At 47.8% G+C, this 21,648-nt stretch overlaps 1 protein-coding gene across 4 annotated transcripts in view; it reads left to right on the forward strand.

Moving 5' to 3' along the window:
• The window catches only part of LOC106612013 (storkhead-box protein 2), a 94,300-nt gene extending 73,675 nt beyond the window's left edge, over positions 1–20,625 (forward strand). For 3 of the 4 annotated variants that reach the window (XM_014212777.2, XM_014212778.2, XM_014212779.2), the window contains exons 2-4: positions 3,931–4,083; positions 12,643–15,022; positions 17,488–20,625. In XM_014212777.2, coding sequence (XP_014068252.1) covers positions 3,931–4,083; positions 12,643–15,022; positions 17,488–17,695 — 2,741 coding nt within the window. In that variant the 3' untranslated portion in view covers positions 17,696–20,625. The remainder of the gene's footprint in view (positions 1–3,930; positions 4,084–12,642; positions 15,023–17,487) is intronic. The other variant, XR_006771065.1, reaches the window with a different exon arrangement.
• The last annotated feature ends 1,023 nt before the right edge of the window (positions 20,626–21,648 follow it).

Below are 21,648 nucleotides of genomic sequence, written 5' to 3' on the forward strand. Positions count from 1 at the left end.
AAATACTGCCCCCTAGCCCCAACAGTTATTTTTCTTAATTTTAACTGCATTGTTGGTTAGGGCCTGTAGGGAAGCATTTCACTGTAAGGTCTACACTTGTTCTATTCGGCACATGTGACAAACAAAATTTGATTTGGTACAGGTCAGGCCAGTGTGTTGGACTCACTGTGTTTAGCATCGTCACACACTGCTCAGGTTAATTGTCTAGCCTAGCTCCCTCTTCTCAGACTGGGGATTTGTTCCAAATGTCACCCTATTCCCTATATAGGTTACCATATAGGGGATAGGGTGTCATTTCGGACGCAGCCTGGATACTAGTGGATTTCTACTAAAATTTTTGTCCTTAGTTTTCCTTCTTAGTATTGTCCAGCAGGGCCTTCCCTTCTCTCTGCTGGCCCCCCACAGGCAGGGCCTTCCCTTCTCTCTGCTGGCCCCCCACAGGCAGGGCCTTCCCTTCTCTCTGCTGGCCCCCCACAGGCAGGGCCTTCCCTTCTCTCTGCTGGCTCCCCACAGGCAGGGCCTTCCCTTCTCTCTGCTGGCTCCCCACAGGCAGGGCCTTCCCTTCTCTCTGCTGGCTCCCCATAGGCAGGGCCTTCCCTTCTCTCTGCTGGCTCCCCACAGGCAGGGCATTCCCTTCTCTCTGCTGGCCCCCCACAGGCAGGGCCTTCCCTTCTCTCTTTTGGCCCCCCACAGGCAGGGCCTTCCCTTCTCTCTGCTGGCCCCCCACAGTAGAGGTCGACCGATTAATCGGAATGTGGTTAATCTAAATTATTTCTAAATTGCCAATATGTAATAATAGCCCACATAAAGCCAACAAATAAAAACATTGCAGCCTGCAGGTCGAAAATATTCTGATAAAAATAAATATCCTATGAATCACACTGGTTATGCATGGCCTGTTTTTTACCTTTATTTAACTAGGCAAGTCAGTTAAGAACAAATTCTTATTTTCAATGACGGCCTAGGAACGGTGGGTTAACTGCCTTGTTCAGAGGCAGAATGACAGATTTTTACCTTGTCAGCTCGGGGATTCAATCTTGCAACCTTTCGGTTAACTAGTCCAACGCTCTAACCACCTGCTTTATATTGCACTCCACGAGGAGCCTGCCTGTTACGCGAATGCAGTAAGAAGCCAAGGTAAGTTTCTAGCTAGCATTAAACTTATCTTATAAAAAACAATCAATCAATCATAATCACTAGTTAACTACACATGGTTGATGATATTACTAGTTTATCTAGCCTGTCCTGCGTTGCATATAATCGCTTAGGTACACGTTGCTCCAACCATAAATATCAATGCCTTAAAATCAATACACAAGTATATATTTTTAAACCTGCATATTTAGTTAATATTGCCTGCTAACATGAATTTCTTTTAACTAGGGAAAATGTGTCACTTCTCTTGCAAACAGAGTCAGGGTATATGCAGCAGTTTGGGCCGCCTGGCTCGTTGCGAACTGTGAAGACTATTTCTTCCTAACAAAGACAGCCGACTTCGCCAAACGTGGGATGATTTAACAAAAGCGCATTTGCGAAAAAAGCACAATCGTTGCACAACTGTACCTAACCATAAACATCAATGCCTTTCTTAAAATCAATACACAGAAGGATATATTTTTAAACCTGCATATTTAGCTAAAAGTAATCCAGGTTAGCAGGCAATATTAACCAGGTGAAATTGTGTCATTTTGCGTTCATTGCACGCAGAGTCAGGGTATATACAACAGTTTGGGCCGCCTGGCTCGTTGCGAACTAATTTGCCAGAATTTTACGTAATTATGACATAACATTGAAGGTTGTGCAATGTAACAGGAATATTTAGACTTAGGGATGCCACCCGTTAGATAAAATACGGAACGGTTTTGTATTTCACTTAAAGGAAAAAAGTTTTGTTTCGAAATGATAGTTTCCTGATTCGAGCATATTAATGACCTAAGGCTCGTATTTATGTGTGTTATTATGTTATAATTAAGTCTATGATTTGATAGAGCAGTCTGACTGAGCGGTGGTAGGCAGCAGCAGGCTCGTAAGCATTCATTCAAACAGCACTTTCGTGCGTTTTGCCAGCAGCTCTTCGCTGTGCTTCAAGCATTGTGCTGTTTATGACTTCAAGCCTATCAACTCCCAAGATTAGGCTGGTGTAACCGATGTGAAATGGCTAGCTAGTTAGCGGGTGCGCGCTAATAGCGTTTCAAACATCACTCGCTCTGAGACTTGTAGTTGTTCCCCTTGCTCTGAATGGGAAACGCTGCTTCGAGGGTGGCTGTTGTCAATGTGTTCCTGGTTCGAGCCCAGGTAGGAGCGAGGAGAGGGACGGAAGCTATACTGTTACACTGGCAATACTAAAGTGCATATAAGAACATCCAATAGTCAAAGGTATATGAAATACAAATCGTATAGAGAGAAATAGTCCTATAATTCCTATAATAATTACAACCTAAAACTTCTTACATGGGAATATTGAAGACTCATGTTAAAAGGAACCACCAGCTTTCATATGTTCTCATGTTCTGAACAAGGAACTTAAACGTTAGCTTTCTTACATGGCACATATTGCACTTTTACTTCTCCAACACTTTGTTTTTGCATTATTTAAACCAAATTGAACATGTTTCATTATTTATTTGAGGCTAAATAGATTTTATTAATGTATTATATTAAGTTAAAATAAGTGTTCATTCAGTATTGTTGTAATTGTCATTATTACAAATAAACAAAAAAAATCGGCAGATTAATCGATATCGGCTTTATTTGGGCCTCCAATAATCGGTATTGGCGTTGAAAAACCATAATCGGTCGAACTCTACCCCACAGGCAGTGCCTTCCCTTCTCTCTGTTGGCCCCCCACAGGCAGGGCCTTCCCTTCTCTCTGTTGGCCCCCCACAGGCAGTGTCAAGGAAAGGAGTGATGGGAGGGAGCCAGGACCTACTACTGCTCACTTATTGCCCTCCTGACCTTTCTGAACCAGCCTCCCCCTCACCCCAGAACTAGACAGAGCCAGCAGCCTCCCCCTCACCCAACCTCACCCCAGAACTAGACAAAGCCAGCAGCCTCCCCCTCCCCCAACCTCACCCCAGAACTAGACAGAGCCAGCAGCCTCCCCCTCACCCAACCTCACCCTAGAACTAGACAAAGCCAGCAGCCTCCCCCTCACCCAACCTCACCCTAGAACTAGACAAAGCCAGCAGCCTCCCCCTCCCCCAATATTCCCCATTAGTGATGGGGGGTGGGTTGATACAGTGAAGTATCGCAATATAACTTTTTATGATTTTATATTAATACTGACTTCAAGTATATGTTCTTTAAAAAACTTCATGTTAGCTAGTGCTAGTCAGCTGAACCTGCGCCAAAACGCCGGTATTTCTCATCCTATGGCTGGTTCTCCATCTTCTCTCTAAATGGGGAGCTGACATGTTTTCAGTTTCTCATTTTCTCATGGGTGTCTGTTGTCCCTCTGCAGCGACATAGTCCAATGGTAAAAAATAAGCAATAAATCTCAATATTGAATGGCATGGTGAGGTCCCTGGTAATTCCCTGCCTTGTAATCCCTATATAGCGTACTACTTTTGACCAGGGCAACATTTGAGACTTGACCATTTTTCCTTTCTTTTTCTATTGGAGCTGTTCCATCGACATTTTCAGTGAACTCAATGTATTGTGATATTTACATGGAACTGTGTGTTTGACCTTTGACCTGGTACTGTAGTTTGACCACCCCACTGAGTCTGGTTCCTCTCTAGGTTCCATCCTTCTAGGGAATTGTTCCTAGTCACTGTGCTTCTGCCTCTGCTTGCTCTCTGGGGTCAAGGCTGGGTAACTGGAAAGCACTTTGTGACAACTGCTGATATAAAAATGTCTATAAAAGAAATGTGATTGATTGATTGATTGATTGATTGTGTGACATCTGTGCTTCCTTCCCACCTCTCTCAGGTGATGTGTCTCCCATCAGCATGTCTCCCATCAGCCAGTCACAGTTCATCCCTCTGGGGGAGGTGCTGTGCCTGGCAATCTCGGCCATGAACTCCGCCCGCAAGCCTGTCACCCAGGAGGCCCTGACAGAACACCTGGCAACATGTTTCCCAGGTAACAACAATACAACGTCAGTGTCTATATGTTACAGCGAACACCAGAAATGTTTATTCTGCTAAGTTCTCAACCTCCCCAGGTAGCACGCATAAAGGCAACGCTGCACCGCCGTAACCCTAACCCCTGCAGCTGTGTGTGTCATTAAAGCCAGGAGCGTTTCCTGACCACTGGAAAAACTCTGGGTCATGTAGTGCTCTGTCTGAATGAATTTCCTCACGTTTTACTGGATGTCATCAGATGGAGCAGCTCTTCCTCAGCCAGACACATCTTTATGTAACCTGAGAGGAGTTATATTGCCAGCATATACAAATTAAAACAAATCTCACACAACCGTGGATATTAAATCATGGGTGTTGAGAGGCTGTGTGACGAGGGATACATCTGTTCTACAGCTGACAGTACACGTGGAAACTTAAACAGGAGTTTGGCCTGTTTTTACCTCACCATCGTAAAATGCTAACGATTATTAGAATCATGGAAAGCTAGCTCGGAGAAGAGCTTAGTGAGATGAAGTTTACAACAGTCAGTGTTGTATTGTGAAGTGTCATTTTTATAACGGGTTAGCCTATAGTTTTCCATTACACTTGCGATAATACTGCCATTTCTCATGAAATAGCTAGTAAAGCAGTTCAATAGTTGATAACTATTGGCACCTAAATAAAATGGAATACATTTTAAGCCCATCTGGTTATTTCAGCTCAAAAATACTTTAAAAGATGTTGTTTTCTGTTCTCATTCAAACTAGGCGAAATCACGCTGTAGTAGCATGTACAGTCCTATAGCAAATATTGATCTGCTTTTTCCCTGAGTTAGCCTGTATGTCTATTATACAGACACAAGTGCTGGGAGTCAAATGCATGCGCTCCATGCAAGCAAGGGTATTCACTCCTCAATCTGTGTCCTAAATGGCACCCTATTCCCTACAGTATATAGTGCACTACTTTACACCATGGTTCATGGGGCCCATATGGTTCATAGGGCCAATGGGGTTCATAGAGCCCATAGGGTTCACAGGGCCCACAGGGTTCACAGGGTTCACAGAGCCCATAGGGTTCACAGGGCCAATGGGGTTCATAGAGCCCACAGGGTTCATAGAGCCCACAGGGTTCACAGGGCCCACAGGGTTCACAGAGCCCACAGGGTTCACAGGGCCCACGGGGTTCATAGGGCCCACGGGGTTCATAGGGCCCACAGGGTTCATAGGGCCCACAGGGTTCATAGAGCCCACAGGGTTCATAGGGCCCACAGGGTTCATAGGGACCACAGGGTTCATAGAGCCCACAGGGTTCACAGGGCCCACAGGGTTCACAGGGCCCACAGGGTTCACAGAGCCCACAGGGTTCATAGAGCCCACAGGGTCCACAGGGTTCATAGAGCCCACAGGGTTCATAGGGCCCACAGGGTTCATAGGGCCCACAGGGTTCATAGGGCCCACAGGGTTCACAGAGCCCACAGGGTTCACAGGGCCCACAGGGTTCATAGAGCCCACAGGGTTCATAGGGCCCACAGGGTTCATAGAGCCCACAGGGTCCACAGGGTTCATAGAGCCCACAGGGTTCATAGGGCCCACAGGGTTCATAAGGCCCACGGGGTTCATAGGGCCCATGGGGTTCATAGTAGTGTGTGCTGGGGGCCTCCCGAGTGGGGCAGCGGTCTAAGGCTCTGCACCGCAGTGCTAAAGGCTTCACTACAGATCTGGGTTCAATCCCGGGCTGTGTCGCAGCCGGCCGCAACTGGGAGACCCATAAGGCGGAGCATAATTGGCCCAGCATCGTTCGGGTTTGGGGAGGGTTTGGCTGGCTGGGATGTCCTTGTCCCATCGCATTCTAGCGACTCCTTGTGGGGGGCCGGGCGCATGCAAGCTGACAGTGTTGGCCAGGTGTATGGTGTTTCCTCCGACACATTGGTGTGGCTGGCTTCCGGGTTAAGTGAGCAGTGTGTCAAGAAGCAGTGTGGCTTAGCAGGATCGTGTTTCGGAGGACTCTTGTTTCTCGACTTTCGCCTCTCCCGAGTTCGTACGGAAGTTGCAGCGATGGGACCAGACTAACTACCAATTGGATATCATGAAATTGGGGGTAAAAATACAAATAGTGTGTACTAAATAGGAAATAGGGTTCAATTTGCGACGTACCCTCAGTCTGCTCCAGAAGATATTATGGAAAGGTCAGTGGGGAAGGTTGTTAGAGATGGGGACTAGCCTACTTGGGACAGAACTGTGACTGTTTAATGCCGGGCCTGGTTCAACCGGGCCCACCTCTCTATGTATCACTGGAAACTAAAGCATGTGATGCACGCTGAGGTAATTTAATTGCCCACACTTAATTGTTGCACATGACTGCATCTCTGGGCAGAAATGAAGTGCAAACAGTGGATGTGTAGGACTGAAGCTTTAAGCGGGAGGCTCCCCTAGTCTCTTGGTATGCTCTGTTTGTATACACTGATGGACCTAAACATGATCCACGCCAGCTTGACACTGGAACAACAAAGGTCAAGCAGACGTTTTTAGTAGGGCAACACCTTGACCCTTCACAGCTGCCCATTCAGCAGATATTCCACCAATGGCGTGATGGCATATTGTGTTTATTTATTCTATATATTACATTCTGCAACGTTCAGAATATTGGGTCCCGTGCTGAATAAGCCGCTAGCCCATCTGCCTCCTCCTTGACCATCCAATCAGGCCCCTCTCCCCTCCCTTCCCTAGTCCCCACCTCTGTGCTGAGTAAGTACCTTGTGTTCCAGCACCCCCCCCCCCCCCCAGACACAGTCTCTCTCTCTCCCTCTCTCTCTTTCTCTCTTCTCTCCCCCCGCTGGAAGGTCAGAGCCAGTGCTAGGAGGATTAAAATGAGGAGGAGCTAATCTAGTTAGCTGTTAACTCAGTCTCAGTCCTCCCTCCCTCTGTCTGTCTCTCTCTCTGTCTCTTTCTCTCTTGCACGGTTTTTATTTTATTTAGCCATTATGGCCCCTCCCTCCAACCCGCTTTTATGGCCCATCCCTCCAACCCGCTTTATGGCCCCTCCCTCCAACCTGCTTTTATGGCCCATCCCTCCAACCCGCTTTATGGCCCCTCCCTCCAACCCACTTTATGGCCCCTCCCTCCAACCCACTTTATGGCCCATCCCTCCAACCCGCTTTATGGCCCCTCCCTCCAACCCGCTTTATGTCCCCTCCCTCCAACCCGCTTTATGGCCCCTCCCTCCAACCCGCTTTATGGCCCATCCCTCCAACCCGCTTTATGGCCCATCCCTCCAACCCGCTTTATGGCCCCTCCCTCCAACCCGCTTTATGGCCCCTCCCTCCAACCCGCTTTATGGCCCATCCCTCCAACCCGCTTTATGGCCCATCCCTCCAACCCGCTTTATGAGTTAGTTTGGACCCTCAGCTCAGGTGTGTGCGTGACTGTGTGCTGGCATCCTAGAAACAGAGGTACAAAGGTTTATGTAGGGGAGCATAAGTACCGCTTCATAATGGCAAATGTCATGTTTTGTCAATGTCAAGCAGACATGGGTAGTGTCCCAAACAGCACCTTATTCACTTTACAGTGTACTATTTTGAAATAGGGAAAAGAGTTGCCTTTTGAGATGCACCCTTATTCCTCCGTTACTACCCCTCCATTCAGACACTTGAGTCACAAGAACAGGGCTTCCCTCCCATCTTCAGAGGAATAAGAGGAAGTTGCGTCACTTCGGTCGGCAACTAAACCCGTATGATGTAATGGCAGGCAACCTCAACCCCTAAGGCTGATCTGTCATACAGACATATGTGTAGGCGGGTAACGGTCTGTCTGCCTGCTTGCCAGTTTATCAATTTACACACCACCATAACCTGTCCCCTCAACTAACACACCACCATAACCTGTCCCCTCAACTAACACACCACCATAACCTGTCCCCTCAACTAACACACCACCATAACCTGTCCCCTCAACTAACACACCATCATAACCTGTCCCCTCAACTAACACATCACCATAACCTGTCCCCTCAACTAACACAACACCATAACCTGTCCCCTCAAATAACACATCACCATAACCTGTCCCCTCAACTAACACAACACCATAACCTGTCCCCTCAAATAACACACCACCATAACCTGTCCCCTCAACTAACACAACACCATAACCTGTCCCCTCAAATAACACACCACCATAACCTGTCCCCTCAACTAACACAACACCATAACCTGTCCCCTCAACTAACACACCACCATAACCTGTCCCCTCAACTAACACATCACCATAACCTGTCCCCTCAACTAAACACATCACCATAACCTGTCCCCTCAACTAACACATCACCATAACCTGTCCCCTCAACTAACACAACACCATAACCTGTCCCCTCAAATAACACATCACCATAACCTGTCCCCTCAACTAACACAACACCATAACCTGTCCCCTCAAATAACACACCACCATAACCTGTCCCCTCAACTAAACACATCACCATAACCTGTCCCCTCAACTAACACATCACCATAACCTGTCCCCTCAACTAACACATCACCATAACCTGTCCCCTCAACTAACACACCACCATAACCTGTCCCCTCAACTAACACACCACCATAACATGTCCCCTCAACTTACACACCACCATAACCTGTCCCCTCAACTAACACAACACCATAACCTGTCCCCTCAACTTACACACCATCATAACCTGTCCCCTCAACTTACACATCACCATAACCTGTCCCCTCAACTAACACACCACCATAACCTGTCCCCTCCACTAACACACCATCATAACCTGTCCCCTCAACTAACACACCACCATAACCTGTCCCCTCAACTAACACACCACCATAACCTGTCCCCTCAACTAACACACCACCATAACCTGTCCCCTCCACTAACACACCATCATAACCTGTCCCCTCAACTAACACACCACCATAACCTGTCCCCTCAACTAACACATCACCATAACCTGTCCCCTCAACTTACACATCACCATAACCTGTCCCCTCAACTAACACATCACCATAACCTGTCCCCTCAACTAACACACCACCATAACCTGTCCCCTCAACTTACACATCACCATAAGCTGTCCCCTCAACTAACACACCACCATAACCTGTACCCTCAACTAACACACCACCATAACCTGTCCCCTCAACTAACACACCACCATAACCTGTCCCCTCAACTAACACACCACCATAACATGTCCCCTCAACTTACACACCACCATAACCTGTCCCCTCAACTAACACATCACCATAACCTGTCCCCTCAACTAACACACCACCATAACCTGTCCCCTCAACTAACACACCACCATAACCTGTCCCCTCAACTAACACACCACCATAACCTGTCCCCTCAACTAACACATCACCATAACCTGTCCCCTCAACTAACACACCACCATAACCTGTCCCCTCAACTAACACATCACCATAACCTGTCCCCTCAACTAACACACCACCATAACCTGTCCCCTCAACTTACACACCACCATAACCTGTCCCCTCAACTAACACACCATCAAAACCTGTCCCCTCAACTAACACACCACCATAACCTGTCCCCTCAACTAACACACCATCAAAACCTGTCCCCTCAACTAACACACCACCATAACCTGTCCCCTCAACTTACACACCACCAGAACCTGTCCCCTCAACTAACACACCACCATAACCTGTCCCCTCAACTTACACACCACCATAACCTGTCCCCTCAACTAACACACCACCATAACCTGTCCCCTCAACTAACACACCACCATAACCTGTCCCCTCAACTTACACACCACAATAAGTTGTTCCCTCAATTTCCTAAGCTGAATCTAGGAATGTATGATCCTATTTTAGACTGTTAACATTGCTTTAATTCAGCAGGGAGCATATTTAGCCAGTTCATTTTAGGGATGTATGACTGTTTAAATAATCCCTTTCTATGGTTCCGTGACAGTAGACCTGTATTGTACTCGTATTAGTACTGTGCAGCCGTCTTCATTGACCTGGCCAAGGCTTTCGACTCTGTTAATCACCACATTCTTATCGGCAGACTCAATAGCCTTGGCTTCTCAAATGACTGCCTCGCCTGGTTCACCAACTACTTGGTGACGACACCATTCTGTATACATCTGGCCCTTCTTTGAACACTGTGTTAACAAACCTCCAGACGAGCTTCAGTGCCATACAACACTCCTTCCGTGGCCTCCAATTGCTCTTAAACGCACCCGCCCGCCTGACTAGCATCACTACTCTGGACGTTTCTGACTATGTGGACAACTACGAATACCTAGGTGTCTGGCTAGACTGTAAACTCTCCTTCCAGACTCATATTAAACATCTCCAATCCAAAATTAAATCTAGAATCGGCTTTCTATTTCGCAACAAAGCCTCCTTCACTCACGCCGCGAAACATACCCTCGTAAAACTGACTATCCTACCGATCCTCGACTTCGGCGATGTCATCTACAAAATAGCTTCCAATACTCAGAAAACTGGATGGAGTCTATCACAGTACCATCCGTTTTGTTACCAAATCACCTTATACCATCCACCACTGCGACCTGTATGCTGTAGTCGGCTGGCCCTCGCTACATATTAGTCACCAGACCCACTGGCTCCAGGTCATCTATAAGTCTTTGCTTGGTAAAGCTCCACCTTATCTCAGCTCACTGGTCACCATAGCAGCACCCACCCGTAGCACGTTCCAGCAGGTATATTTCACTGGTCACCCCCAAAGCCAACACCTACTTTCGCCGCCTTTCCTTCCAGTTCTCTGCTGCCAATGACTGGAACGAATTGCAAAAATCACTGAAGCTGGAGACTCATATCTCCCTCACTAGCTTTAAGCATCAGCTGTCTGAGCTGCTAACCGATTGCTGCAACTGTACATAGTGCATCTGTAAATAGCCCACCCAATCTACCTACCTCATCCCCATATTGTTTTTATTTACTTTTCTTCTCTTTTGCACACCAGTATTTCTACTTGCACATCATCATCTGCTCATCTATCACTCCAGTGTTAATCTGCTAAATTGTAATTACTTTGCTACTATGGCCTATTTATTACCTTACCGCCATTTGCACACACTGTATGTATATAGACTTTCTTTTTTTCTATTGTGTTATTGACTGTACGCTTGTTTATTCCATGTGTAACTCTGTGTTGTATGTGTCGCACTGCTTTGCTTTATCTTGGCCAGGTCGCAGTTGTAAATGAGAACTTGTTCTCAACTAGCTTACCTGGTTAAATAATGGTGAAATAAAATAAATAAATCCCCCAAAATTACAGACACAATAGTTGCCTTTCCCTATCACATGCCAAGTATTGTAGTGAAGCTATTCTGTGTGTGTGTGTGAGAATGGGAGCAGGTTTTATTGGTATGGGAAGAGCGTAGTCGTGGTGGGGCGGTCTGCTGCGTGTGTCTGAGGTGGGTATGACCACTCGCTGCCTCGCCTGCCTGTGTTTTGCTGCAGCCTCAGTCTGCATATGCGGCTGGCTGGCCGAATGGCTGGCTGGCTGAATGGCTGGCTGGCTGGTTGAATGGCTGGCTGGCTGAATGGCTGGCTGGCTGAATGGCTGGCTGAATGGCTGGCTGGCTGAATGGCTGGCTGGCTGAATGGCTGGCTGAATGGCTGGCTGAATGGCTGGCTGGCTGAATGGCTGGCTGAATGGCTGGCTGAATGGCTGGCTGAATGGCTGGTGGGATTGCATCACGCTGGCCGGGCTGAAAGGGCACCATGATGTAACTGTGAGTAATACTACCTCCAGTGAAGTGAAGCAGCTCAGCACTGTACTGTACTATACTGTTCTGTTCTATACTGTACTATACGGTACTATACTATAACATACTATACTGTAATGTACTAGACTATACGGGACTATACTGGAATATATTGTACTATACTGTAATGTACTGGACTATACTGTACTGTACTATACTGTGATGTGAATGGCATGGAGGAGTGGATGTGGAGTTGCTACTGCTGCACACTCTATGTGTGTCTCAAATGGAACCTTATTCAAATGTAGTGCACTATATAAGGAATAGGGTGCCATTTGGGACGTAGCCCGTGTCACCGGCTGACTGGTTCCCAACAGTGCTGATCAGACAGTGAAGACATGTCTGGTATACCCATAACAAGTTATAACAACCCGTAACAAGCTATAACAACCCGTAACAAGCTGAAACAACCCGTAACAAGCTGAAACAAGCTACAAATCAAATTTTATTTGTCACATACACGTGTTTAGCAGATGTTATTGCGGGTGTAGTGAAATGCTGTAAGAAGCCATAACAAGCTGTAACAACCTGTACAGTCAGATTACCATCAGACAGATCCACATCCGCCATATGGTTGATGTATTGAGGGAATGACAGTTTTCATGATCGATGGATTGGTTTACACAATCATAGCTCATCCGTAGCGGAGTAATGAATGCTGTTATATATGATAATATCACTAATGATGCGTACACCAGATGATATAGTGCACTTCACAGGGAATAAGGTTCCATTTGGGACGCATCCAGAATGTTATGTTTGACATTTCTGACATGTTCCTATCCGTGTCGTTGTCTAGGTGTGCCCACGCCGACGGCAGAGATTCTCCACCACACGCTGAGTATGCTGGTCCGGGAGAGGAAGATCTACCCCACACCAGAGGGCTACTTCATCGTCACGCCCCAGACCTACTTCATCACGCCCTCTCTCATCAGGACCAGCTCCAAATGGTACCACCTGGATGAGAGGATACCTGACCGCCAGCAACAACAACAACAGCAACAACAACAACAACAGTGTACCTCCCCCCTCTCTGGAACCATCACCCCCTCCACTTCTGGCTGTGTCAGGGACAGGTCCCATCCTAAGAACCATGGAGACTCCTATAATAGTTACCGTGACGACCCCCCCAGCCACCATACCACCCTCACCAGGAAGTCCCCTAAGGAGCACCGAGAGGCCTACTCTCCCCACTCCCCTCACTCACCCCACTCCCCTCACACACCCACACAGACCCAGCCCCAGCCTACCTCCACGGAGAAGACCCGGAGCACCCTCAGCTTCCCCTTCAAGTCGGACACCCTGACCAAGCACCGTGAGGGGGGCAGCAGCGGGGAGAAGCAGTCCAAGAAGTTTGGCCTCAAGCTGTTCCGGCTGAGCTTCAAGAAGGACAAGACCAAGCAGCTGGCCACCTTCTCGGCCCAGTTCCCCCCGGAGGAGTGGCCTCTGCGGGACGAGGAGACGCCCACGGCCGTGCCGCGCGACGTGGAGATGGAGATCATCAGGCGGATCAACCCGGACCTGACGGTGGAAAACGTGGCGAGACACACGGCCGTGATGAAGAGGCTGGAGGAGGAGAGGGCTCAGAGGAGCAAGGCCAGCTCGTCAGCCCAGCACAGCGCACGCAGCAGGAGGAGCCGCGGACACCGCAAGCCCCAAGGCAAGCCGTCGCGCTCCCACAGTAAGACCCGCGCCTCCCGCGGAGACCCCTCTGAGGGATCCAACCTGGACCTGGGGGCTGAGAGGGGCTACCGGGCTTACAGCTCCTCCCTGGCGCGCTCGCCACGGGACGCCTCCTTCTCCATGGAGCGCAGCCGTGCCCGACACCTGGCCCACAGCAACCCAAACATCATGGAGTCCCACCTGCCCATCACCCCGGAGTGGGACGTGTCGGGAGAGCTGGCCAAGAGGAGGACGGAGATGCCCTTCCCCGAGCCCTCGCACGGGCCGTCCCACTCCAAGGTGCACCGCAGCCACAGCCACACGCAGGAGAGGAAGTCGCGCAACGAGCGCTCGGACAACAAGGCCAAAGAGCGCTCCCGCTCCATGGACAACTCCAAAGGGCCCCTAGGGGCCGGGCAGATTGGGCCCCCGGACTACTTTGAGCGCAGCCCTGATGAGAGGGACAGAGACAGGAGCCGCTACTACACCGATGACGGGACCTTGAGGGCCTCAGCCCAGGCCACCCAGTACTCCCACTCGCGGGCCACGCCCCCTGCTGCTAAGTTGGCCACACCTCCTGCTGCTAAGTTAACCTCTGACCCCTGTGGGCCCGATGGAGGGAGAACACTTGAAAATAACAAAAGTAGAGACCGTTTACCTGCCTACGACAGCCAGAAGGCTTATTCTCCTAAACACATGGCTGAGGACTATTTCCAGTGCAATGCATCCACTGAGGCGGTCCTCACTACCCCTAGCCCCTTAGGAAAACCCAATCACGATAGCTTACCTAAGGTGAAGGTGGGCTGTTCGTCCGACAGACAGACACCTCATCCCCCAGAGTACAAAGAGGACACTACAAAGGGACAGAACGGTGTTAGTTTGCCCATGCCCTGCCAGATGCCTGAGCCTTTGCCAAATGGCCGTTCAGTACAGCACCACAACACCAACTCTGGTAGCATGGACAGGAGGAAGGACATCTTCAGCAAAGACACTCTGTTCAAACCTCCGCCCAACACACTGCCCAGCGGCTACGGGGACGGCAGCTACTCCAGGTCGAGCACGCTGAGGAAGACCCCGGTCATGTCGTCGGCCGAGGTGCTGGACAGCCAGGAGCACTTTGAGCAGCCGGGCCCCCTGCTAGCTGTTCCCCGGCCCCCCTCCTCTGGCCCCTCAGGGATGGAGCAGGCTGGCTCGTGCCCGGCCGGGGAAGCCTCCTTCGACTACTACAATGTGTCTGATGACGACGAGCTGGAGGACGCCGCCTCAGCCAAGCAGGCAGAGCAGGAGCCGAAGTCCCCAGAGGGCTGTGCTGGGGTCGGTGGGGGGGGTACCATGCAGTGGCTGCTGGAGCGGGAGAAGGAGAGGGACCTCCAGCGCAGGTTTGAGAGGAACCTGACCTTCCCCAACCCCAAGGAGAGTGACCACAACAACCAGAGCCAGCAGTCAGCCCACTCGGCCAGGCTGGACAGCATGGACAGCAGTAGTGTTACAGTGGACAGTGGATTTAACTCTCCACGGTAAGCCTCGTCGGGTGACAACACACTCACTCACACAGCCTCTCTGTTTGTGTGGTCGGTGGTCATGAGAGGGGATGGCTTCTTATTCTGTGAATAGACTAATGGTGGGATTATTGTTCTCACATGAGAACATAATGGACTGGTAATATTATTCCATATGGTGCTGTTGATTCTAGTGAATCTGAAGTACAACCTATCATGGTTATAGCCCTGTAGAAGAGACAGAATAGGAGTTTCCAATGTTCCCCAATTCCATAATTGCCTCTCATCCATGTGAACTTTTGCTTTTCTGTTTACAAAACAACATTTTTGCTCTGAATGGATTTGGTTTGCTTTGTTTCTTTCTTTCTGATGTCTGTGCTTCCCTCAATGATTCACGTTCATTTCAACTGTGGTTTTCTTCTGAGTGTCTTAGTGAATCACTTGAGCGTAAGCAGACATCTGTGTTTTTGTGGAGTTTTTTTTCTCTGTCACTGAAGTATGTCCATTACGGCAACCATTCACATGGCTTTACCTTCAGCCGACAAAATATCACCTTTTTTGGTCCCATAAGCAACATACAGTCTGGAGGTTTTTGAGGATTTTGATATTCATCAGTGGTAGAGGGAGAAAGGGGGAGTCCCTCAGCTCAGGCCTCTCTCTGTCACAGTGCACGGTTCATCTGTCGGGTCACAACTCTCTCAGCTGACCCACAGCTCTCTCTTCTCATAACAGAAAAGTTGAGCCTCTAAATCCTAAAAGCCATAACTATAAACAAAGACTTGTTCAAAATGTGATTAAGTCGTTAGGGTATGCCTGAATCTACTTTACCGCAAAGAACGGACCTCACCGTTTTTTTATGTACTTTCAAATTGTGTGAAGAATTGTATTCTGGGTGTTTTTAAAGACTATTAAACTGTGGTCTTACATTATACAGATAGCAACCCCCCAAAAGCTTTTGTGCATTACAACACTGCCTGTTTTTGCTAAATCCTTTTCACCCAGGCCCCTCTGGCATAGTGGGAGTGTGTGATGCTTCATTAGGGTCACATGTCTTCCTGTGTCTAACCCCGACCACATGCTCCAGCCTCTAAACAAGATGGATGCCCTCGCTAGCGCCGCTCGTCTTTGATTGGTTTGTATCACGCGTAGGTTTGCAGTTCAGAACCTCTGGGACCATCGGCTCATTTGTTTTCTGGCTGAGTTTCCCCTCCCCTCCCTCCCTCCCTCCCTCCCTCCCTCCCCTCCCCTCCCCTCCCTCCCTCCCCTCCCCTCCCCCTCCCCTCCCCTCCCCTCCCCTCCCTCCCCTCCCCCTCCCCTCCCCTCAGCCCCTACCGTGTTTCCAGCCACGGCCTCCCGCTCTCCCCCGTGGCCAGTAATGGAAAATAATGTCTCTGTATTCAGCAGACGTTTGGCTGTCTCTAGATAATGCTCCTCGGCAGACTGACCTGCCTTCTCAGCCAGCTTATTCAAACAAGATGGGCAACCTTTTATGGAAGTGATTGTGGAACTGGAAACAGTGACCGCTGCAGATTTGAAATGGCTTGGAGTTGGAGTGGTGGCCCTTCCTTGTAGATTCGGTTGCCTATTTCACAGCCTCTAACGACCTTGTGATTTTATTTTCCTGTGGAGAACAGTGATAAGAAGTGTGATGTGGTTTTCCACTCTGTTGGGTTGGGATCACACCAGTGATCATGTGGAGCTCTTCAGGACAGATGTCACTAATCTCCTGTGTGACTGAAAGGGCATTGGTCCACGTATGTACAGGACTGGGTCTTTTGGCCCCTCCCTCCCAGGCAGCTCAGCTCCACCCCTCTCCCGTAGTCTTGGCCTGCAGATGGAGCCAGTGAGGAGAACCACATCCACCTTTCATGGGTGACCTGGTCTAGCTGGCGGTGGAAAGATAGAAACAGGCATGATCAGACGTTTTTGACATGCTGTTACTCTTTAAATCAGTAAGATACCATTCCAAACAACTATATAGTCATACAGATATTAATACCCTAAATATGATCAGTAATGTAATGTTACGAACAATTCCATTACAGAGAACATCAGACAAACCATGAATAAGAACCACACTTTATAAGTGTCTATATCTGCCAGAGGTTATCGATCTTATGACTCTTCTCTCATTCGTTCTTCTTGCTATACCCATCTTTTCTTCTCACCTTTTGTATCCCCCCCCCTTCAGGACAGTGGTTACAGCAGTTACTGGTTAACATGGAGAGGATATCAAGTTTTGATTTACTTGAAGGGAACTCCCTAACCTCAATCCGTGCTGCCTATAGCTGGAAACCTTTATAGACCACGTGTCAATAATCAATCAGATACTTTCTGCTCTCACACTATTCCACACAAACAAGGGAAGGCAGCATAACATGCTTCTGTGTTCGGACCTCTCTCCTTCTTTCTCCTCATTCTCTTCACCATTCTATTGTTCTCTTTTTGTTCTTTCCCTTCCTCTCCTCTTCTTCCTGGCTCAGCACACGAGAGAGTCTGGCCTCAAACACCTCCAGCATCGTGGAGAGCAACAGACGGCAGAACCTGGCTCTGAGTCCCGGACATCTGGGAATCGCCACGGGCAACGGTCCACCTTTCACCTTCCGGACCATTCCAGAGCCGCCGCCTACCACCCAACCCGAGAAACTCCAGAAACCCTCAAACTGTTTGGCCTCCATCACCAGTGTGTGACAGTGGCAGGAGAGGGAGATCAGATGAAGAGGGAGGTGTTGGGTTTGGATGAGTACAGCTCCTCCACCTCACTGGGACTGTTATAGTATCCAGACTGGCTGACACAACATACACCACACCAGCCCGTTCAGCGACTGGTATTACATTGTCAATCTGTCATTCAATGGTTTTGGATTAGTTTTCCTCATCTTCTGTTGGGTAATATTTGAATTTGTGATACTCACTACTACATTGTAACACCACTTCTTCTCACAAGATTACATTTATAAAAATATTTAAAAGCATTGATCTTTTTCAATCCCAATCTAAACCTTGGAAGAAAAACAACAACGTCATTCTATAGGTCCTTTTTTGTTTTTACTGAGCAGTTTTCATTTATTTCATGTGACTGATTTGACTTTGAACTGCCAGTTGACATTCTGTCATTTATTTTGGTGTCAAATGTATAATTTTATAATCTCAGGTCACGCGTAATTACACTCCTACCATTTGTTGGCTATGTGTGGCTGTTGAGCTTTTTAAACATACTCTTTAGCCCCCTCTGCTGGCTCACATGAGGCTCTGACACAATGCGATGCATACGCAGCCCTGCTAGCTAGACTTTACCTGACCCCTCTGCCATAAGGCCTACATAATACTGTCATGATATTATAACATGTAATAAACCGTTATGTCAGCTCATGACGACTGATTTACAGCTGTCCTAACAGAAACCGTGGTTTAGGCTTGTTAATTGTCTGGCCATACATCTAGACAATTAGCATACCTGAGTAATGGTTTGTGTCATGACTGTGTCAAGTGACATAAGCAGCTGTCATTATGGTTTGTAATGCTATGACAGTCTTACGTAGAGTTCAAGTGACATGTTATCCTTAGTGATGTTAGGAGTGCAACATGTCCAGTCCATCCAACCCCTCTGTACCATGGTACTGAAGCCAGCCCTGATGCTGCTGTAGTCTAGATAACAAAATCCAAGTGTTTGAACTGGGCTCTTAGAGCTAATGTTTACATAGAATCAGGTCTCTCAGCACATTTTGGTACATTGTAAATACAGATTAAGGAAAGGCCTCAATGCCCGACAGGGATTGAGTTTCTAAGCAGTACTACACGGCAGTCATGGCCAACAACGGAAAAACCAAACTTTTCTTTTTATTGGATCAAACATGTCACACTATTCCTGGTGCTATTACCTGTGGTATTTTCCTGTTGAATGCATTCGATGTTCAAATTAACAACAAGGGACTTTTGAATATGGACAATGTCGAAAACCATCCCCTTCATAGAGGCAGATAAGGTCAGTCCTCTCTCTTTATAGAGGCAGATAAGGTCAGTCCTCTCTCTTTATAGAGGCAGATAAGGTCAGTCCTCTCTCTTCATAGAGGCAGATAAGGTCAGTCCTCTCTCTTCATAGAGGCAGATAAGGTCAGTCCTCTCTCTTCATAGAGGCAGATAAGGTCAGTCCTCTCTCTTTATAGAGGCAGATAAGGTCAGTCCTCTCTCTTTATAGAGGCAGATAAGGTCAGTCCTCTCTCTTCATAGAGGCAGATAAGGTCAGTCCTCTCTCTTCATAGAGGCAGATAAGGTCAGTCCTCTCTCTTCATAGAGGCAGATAAGGTCAGTCCTCTCTCTTCATAGAGGCAGATAAGGTCAGTCCTCTCTCTTCATAGAGGCAGATAAGGTCAGTCCTCTCTCTTCATAGAGGCAGATAAGGTCAGTCCTCTCTCTTCATAGAGGCAGATAAGGTCAGTCCTCTCTCTTCATAGAGGCAGATAAGGTCAGTCCTCTCTTCTTAGAGGCAGATAAGGTCAGTCCTCTCTCTTTATAGAGGCAGATAAGGTCAGTCCTCTCTCTTCATAGAGGCAGATAAGGTCCTCTCTCCCCAGCCCTCTGAGTTGTTGTCATATTAACCCTATGTTGTCAGATTCTCTGTAATACAACTACCTCCACAACAGTATAGTGGCTCTCCTCTTACAAATCACTGTCATCAGCCTGTATCCTGTGAATGTCAATGTAAAAGCCCTAGAAATGACTCACACACAAAGACCATGTCAAAGTGCTGGACTGACTCTCCTATTGTCATTCTAAAGACAGCAGAGCTCACCTGTATGCGCTACTTGACTATTTAGCCCCTCTGTCTCTGAGTTTATTAGAGGTCTTCTCACGCAATTCTCACTTTTTGACTCTCTCACTTCCCCCAACAGAAATTTAATCATTTCTGTGCAGTTTGATTAGAAGGGGGGGGGGGTTCTCCTCTCCTCTATTTAATGATGTTAAGGATATCAAAGGTCAAAGGTGACCTCTTATAGCACAGCATTCCCGTAGGGTACATCACCGTCTTCTCAGCACTGTGTACCATCAGTATCCATGTCTCATACAGTGTGATGATGAGCCTATGAGGGAGTGGTGTCAACCTTGTCACTTTGGTGGTACAGTTCCAGTCCAATGACAACGCATTGAAAAGGTACATTTTCAGTTTTTGTGAGCTCTTTTCAAATAATGATCAACATCATCAATTCCCTCTGAAATCAAAAGGGAGAATTGCAGCCAAGACTGCCTTGTATTGTCATGTTTGCACTGAAATAAATGCCTGTTCTCTGGTTGCTGTAAAAGCCATCCAAGAAGGATGTTCTGTTTATATTGAAAATATTTCATATGAAATTCTGACAGTCCATGAAATGTCTTCCCTTAACATTGCGGATTTATAATGGAGTTCAATAACGTTGTTTCTAATTGTGACGGTATGTCATACTGTAGATGATCTTGGTCTGTCATGCTTAGTCAAATAATGTCAACAATAAGAGGGATTTTTTATGTCTATAATATCTAAGTCCCTTTTTGTGTAGTCATGGTGTTTACTGTTGTTCTAGTGTGTGTGATATAACCTTTGGGGATTGTTACTTTTTAAGATAATAAAATAACATGTTTGGTTATATGTCTTGAATGTCTTTATTTAATGGAAGACCAGAGGCTGTATGTATCAAGTGTCTCGGGAGTAGGGCTGCTGATTCGGGATCAGTTTTGCCTTTTAGATCACAATGAACAAGATGATATGGGCCAGGGGGACCTGATCCGAGATCAGCACTGCTACTCTAAGAGGCTTGATAACTTGTTTTCGCCGGTAGATGACGCTAAAGCGCCTCCAACCCACATCTGAGCTGCAATCTATCTCCACTAGATGGAGTTCTAGCCTCAGTATTTGGCTACAACAAGCAAACTAGTTCTTCTCAGCAACCTCCATTCACTCCACATATGGGTTCCTAACTAATTCATATGACAGGTACACTATATATACAAAAGTATGTGGACACCCCTTCAAAATAGTGGATTCGGCTATTTCAGCCGCACCCCGTTGCTGACCGGTGTATAAAATTGAGCACACCGCAGTAGAATGTTCTTACTGAAGAGCTCAGTGACTCTCAACGTGGCACCGTCATAGAATGCCACCTTCCCAACAAGTCAGTAATTAACATTTCTGCCCTGCTAGACCTGCCCCGGTCAACTGTAAGTGCTGTTATTGAGATGTGGAAACGTCTAGGAGCGACAACGGCTCAGCCGTGAAGTGTAGGCCACACAAGCTCACAGAACGGGACCAGCGAATGCTGAAGCACGTAAAAATCGTCTGTCTTCGGTTGCAACACTCACTACCGAGTTCCAAACTGCCTCTGGAAGCAGTGTCAGCACAAGAACTGTTCGTCGGGAGCTTTATGACATGGGTTTCCATGGCCGAGCAGCCGCACACAAGCCTAAGATCACCATGTGCAATACCAAGTGTCGGCTGGAGTGGTGGAAAGCTCGCCGCCATTGGACTCTTGAGCAGTGGAAACACGTTCTCTGGAGTGATAAGTCACGCTTCACCATCTGGCAGTCCGACAGTGTTTGGCGGATGCCAGGAGAACGCTACCAGCCCCAATGCATAGTACCAACTGTAAAGTTTGGTAGAGGAGGAATAATGG

This window comes from Salmo salar, chromosome ssa09, assembly GCF_905237065.1.
Source record: "Salmo salar chromosome ssa09, Ssal_v3.1, whole genome shotgun sequence".
Lineage (NCBI taxonomy): Eukaryota > Metazoa > Chordata > Actinopteri > Salmoniformes > Salmonidae > Salmo > Salmo salar.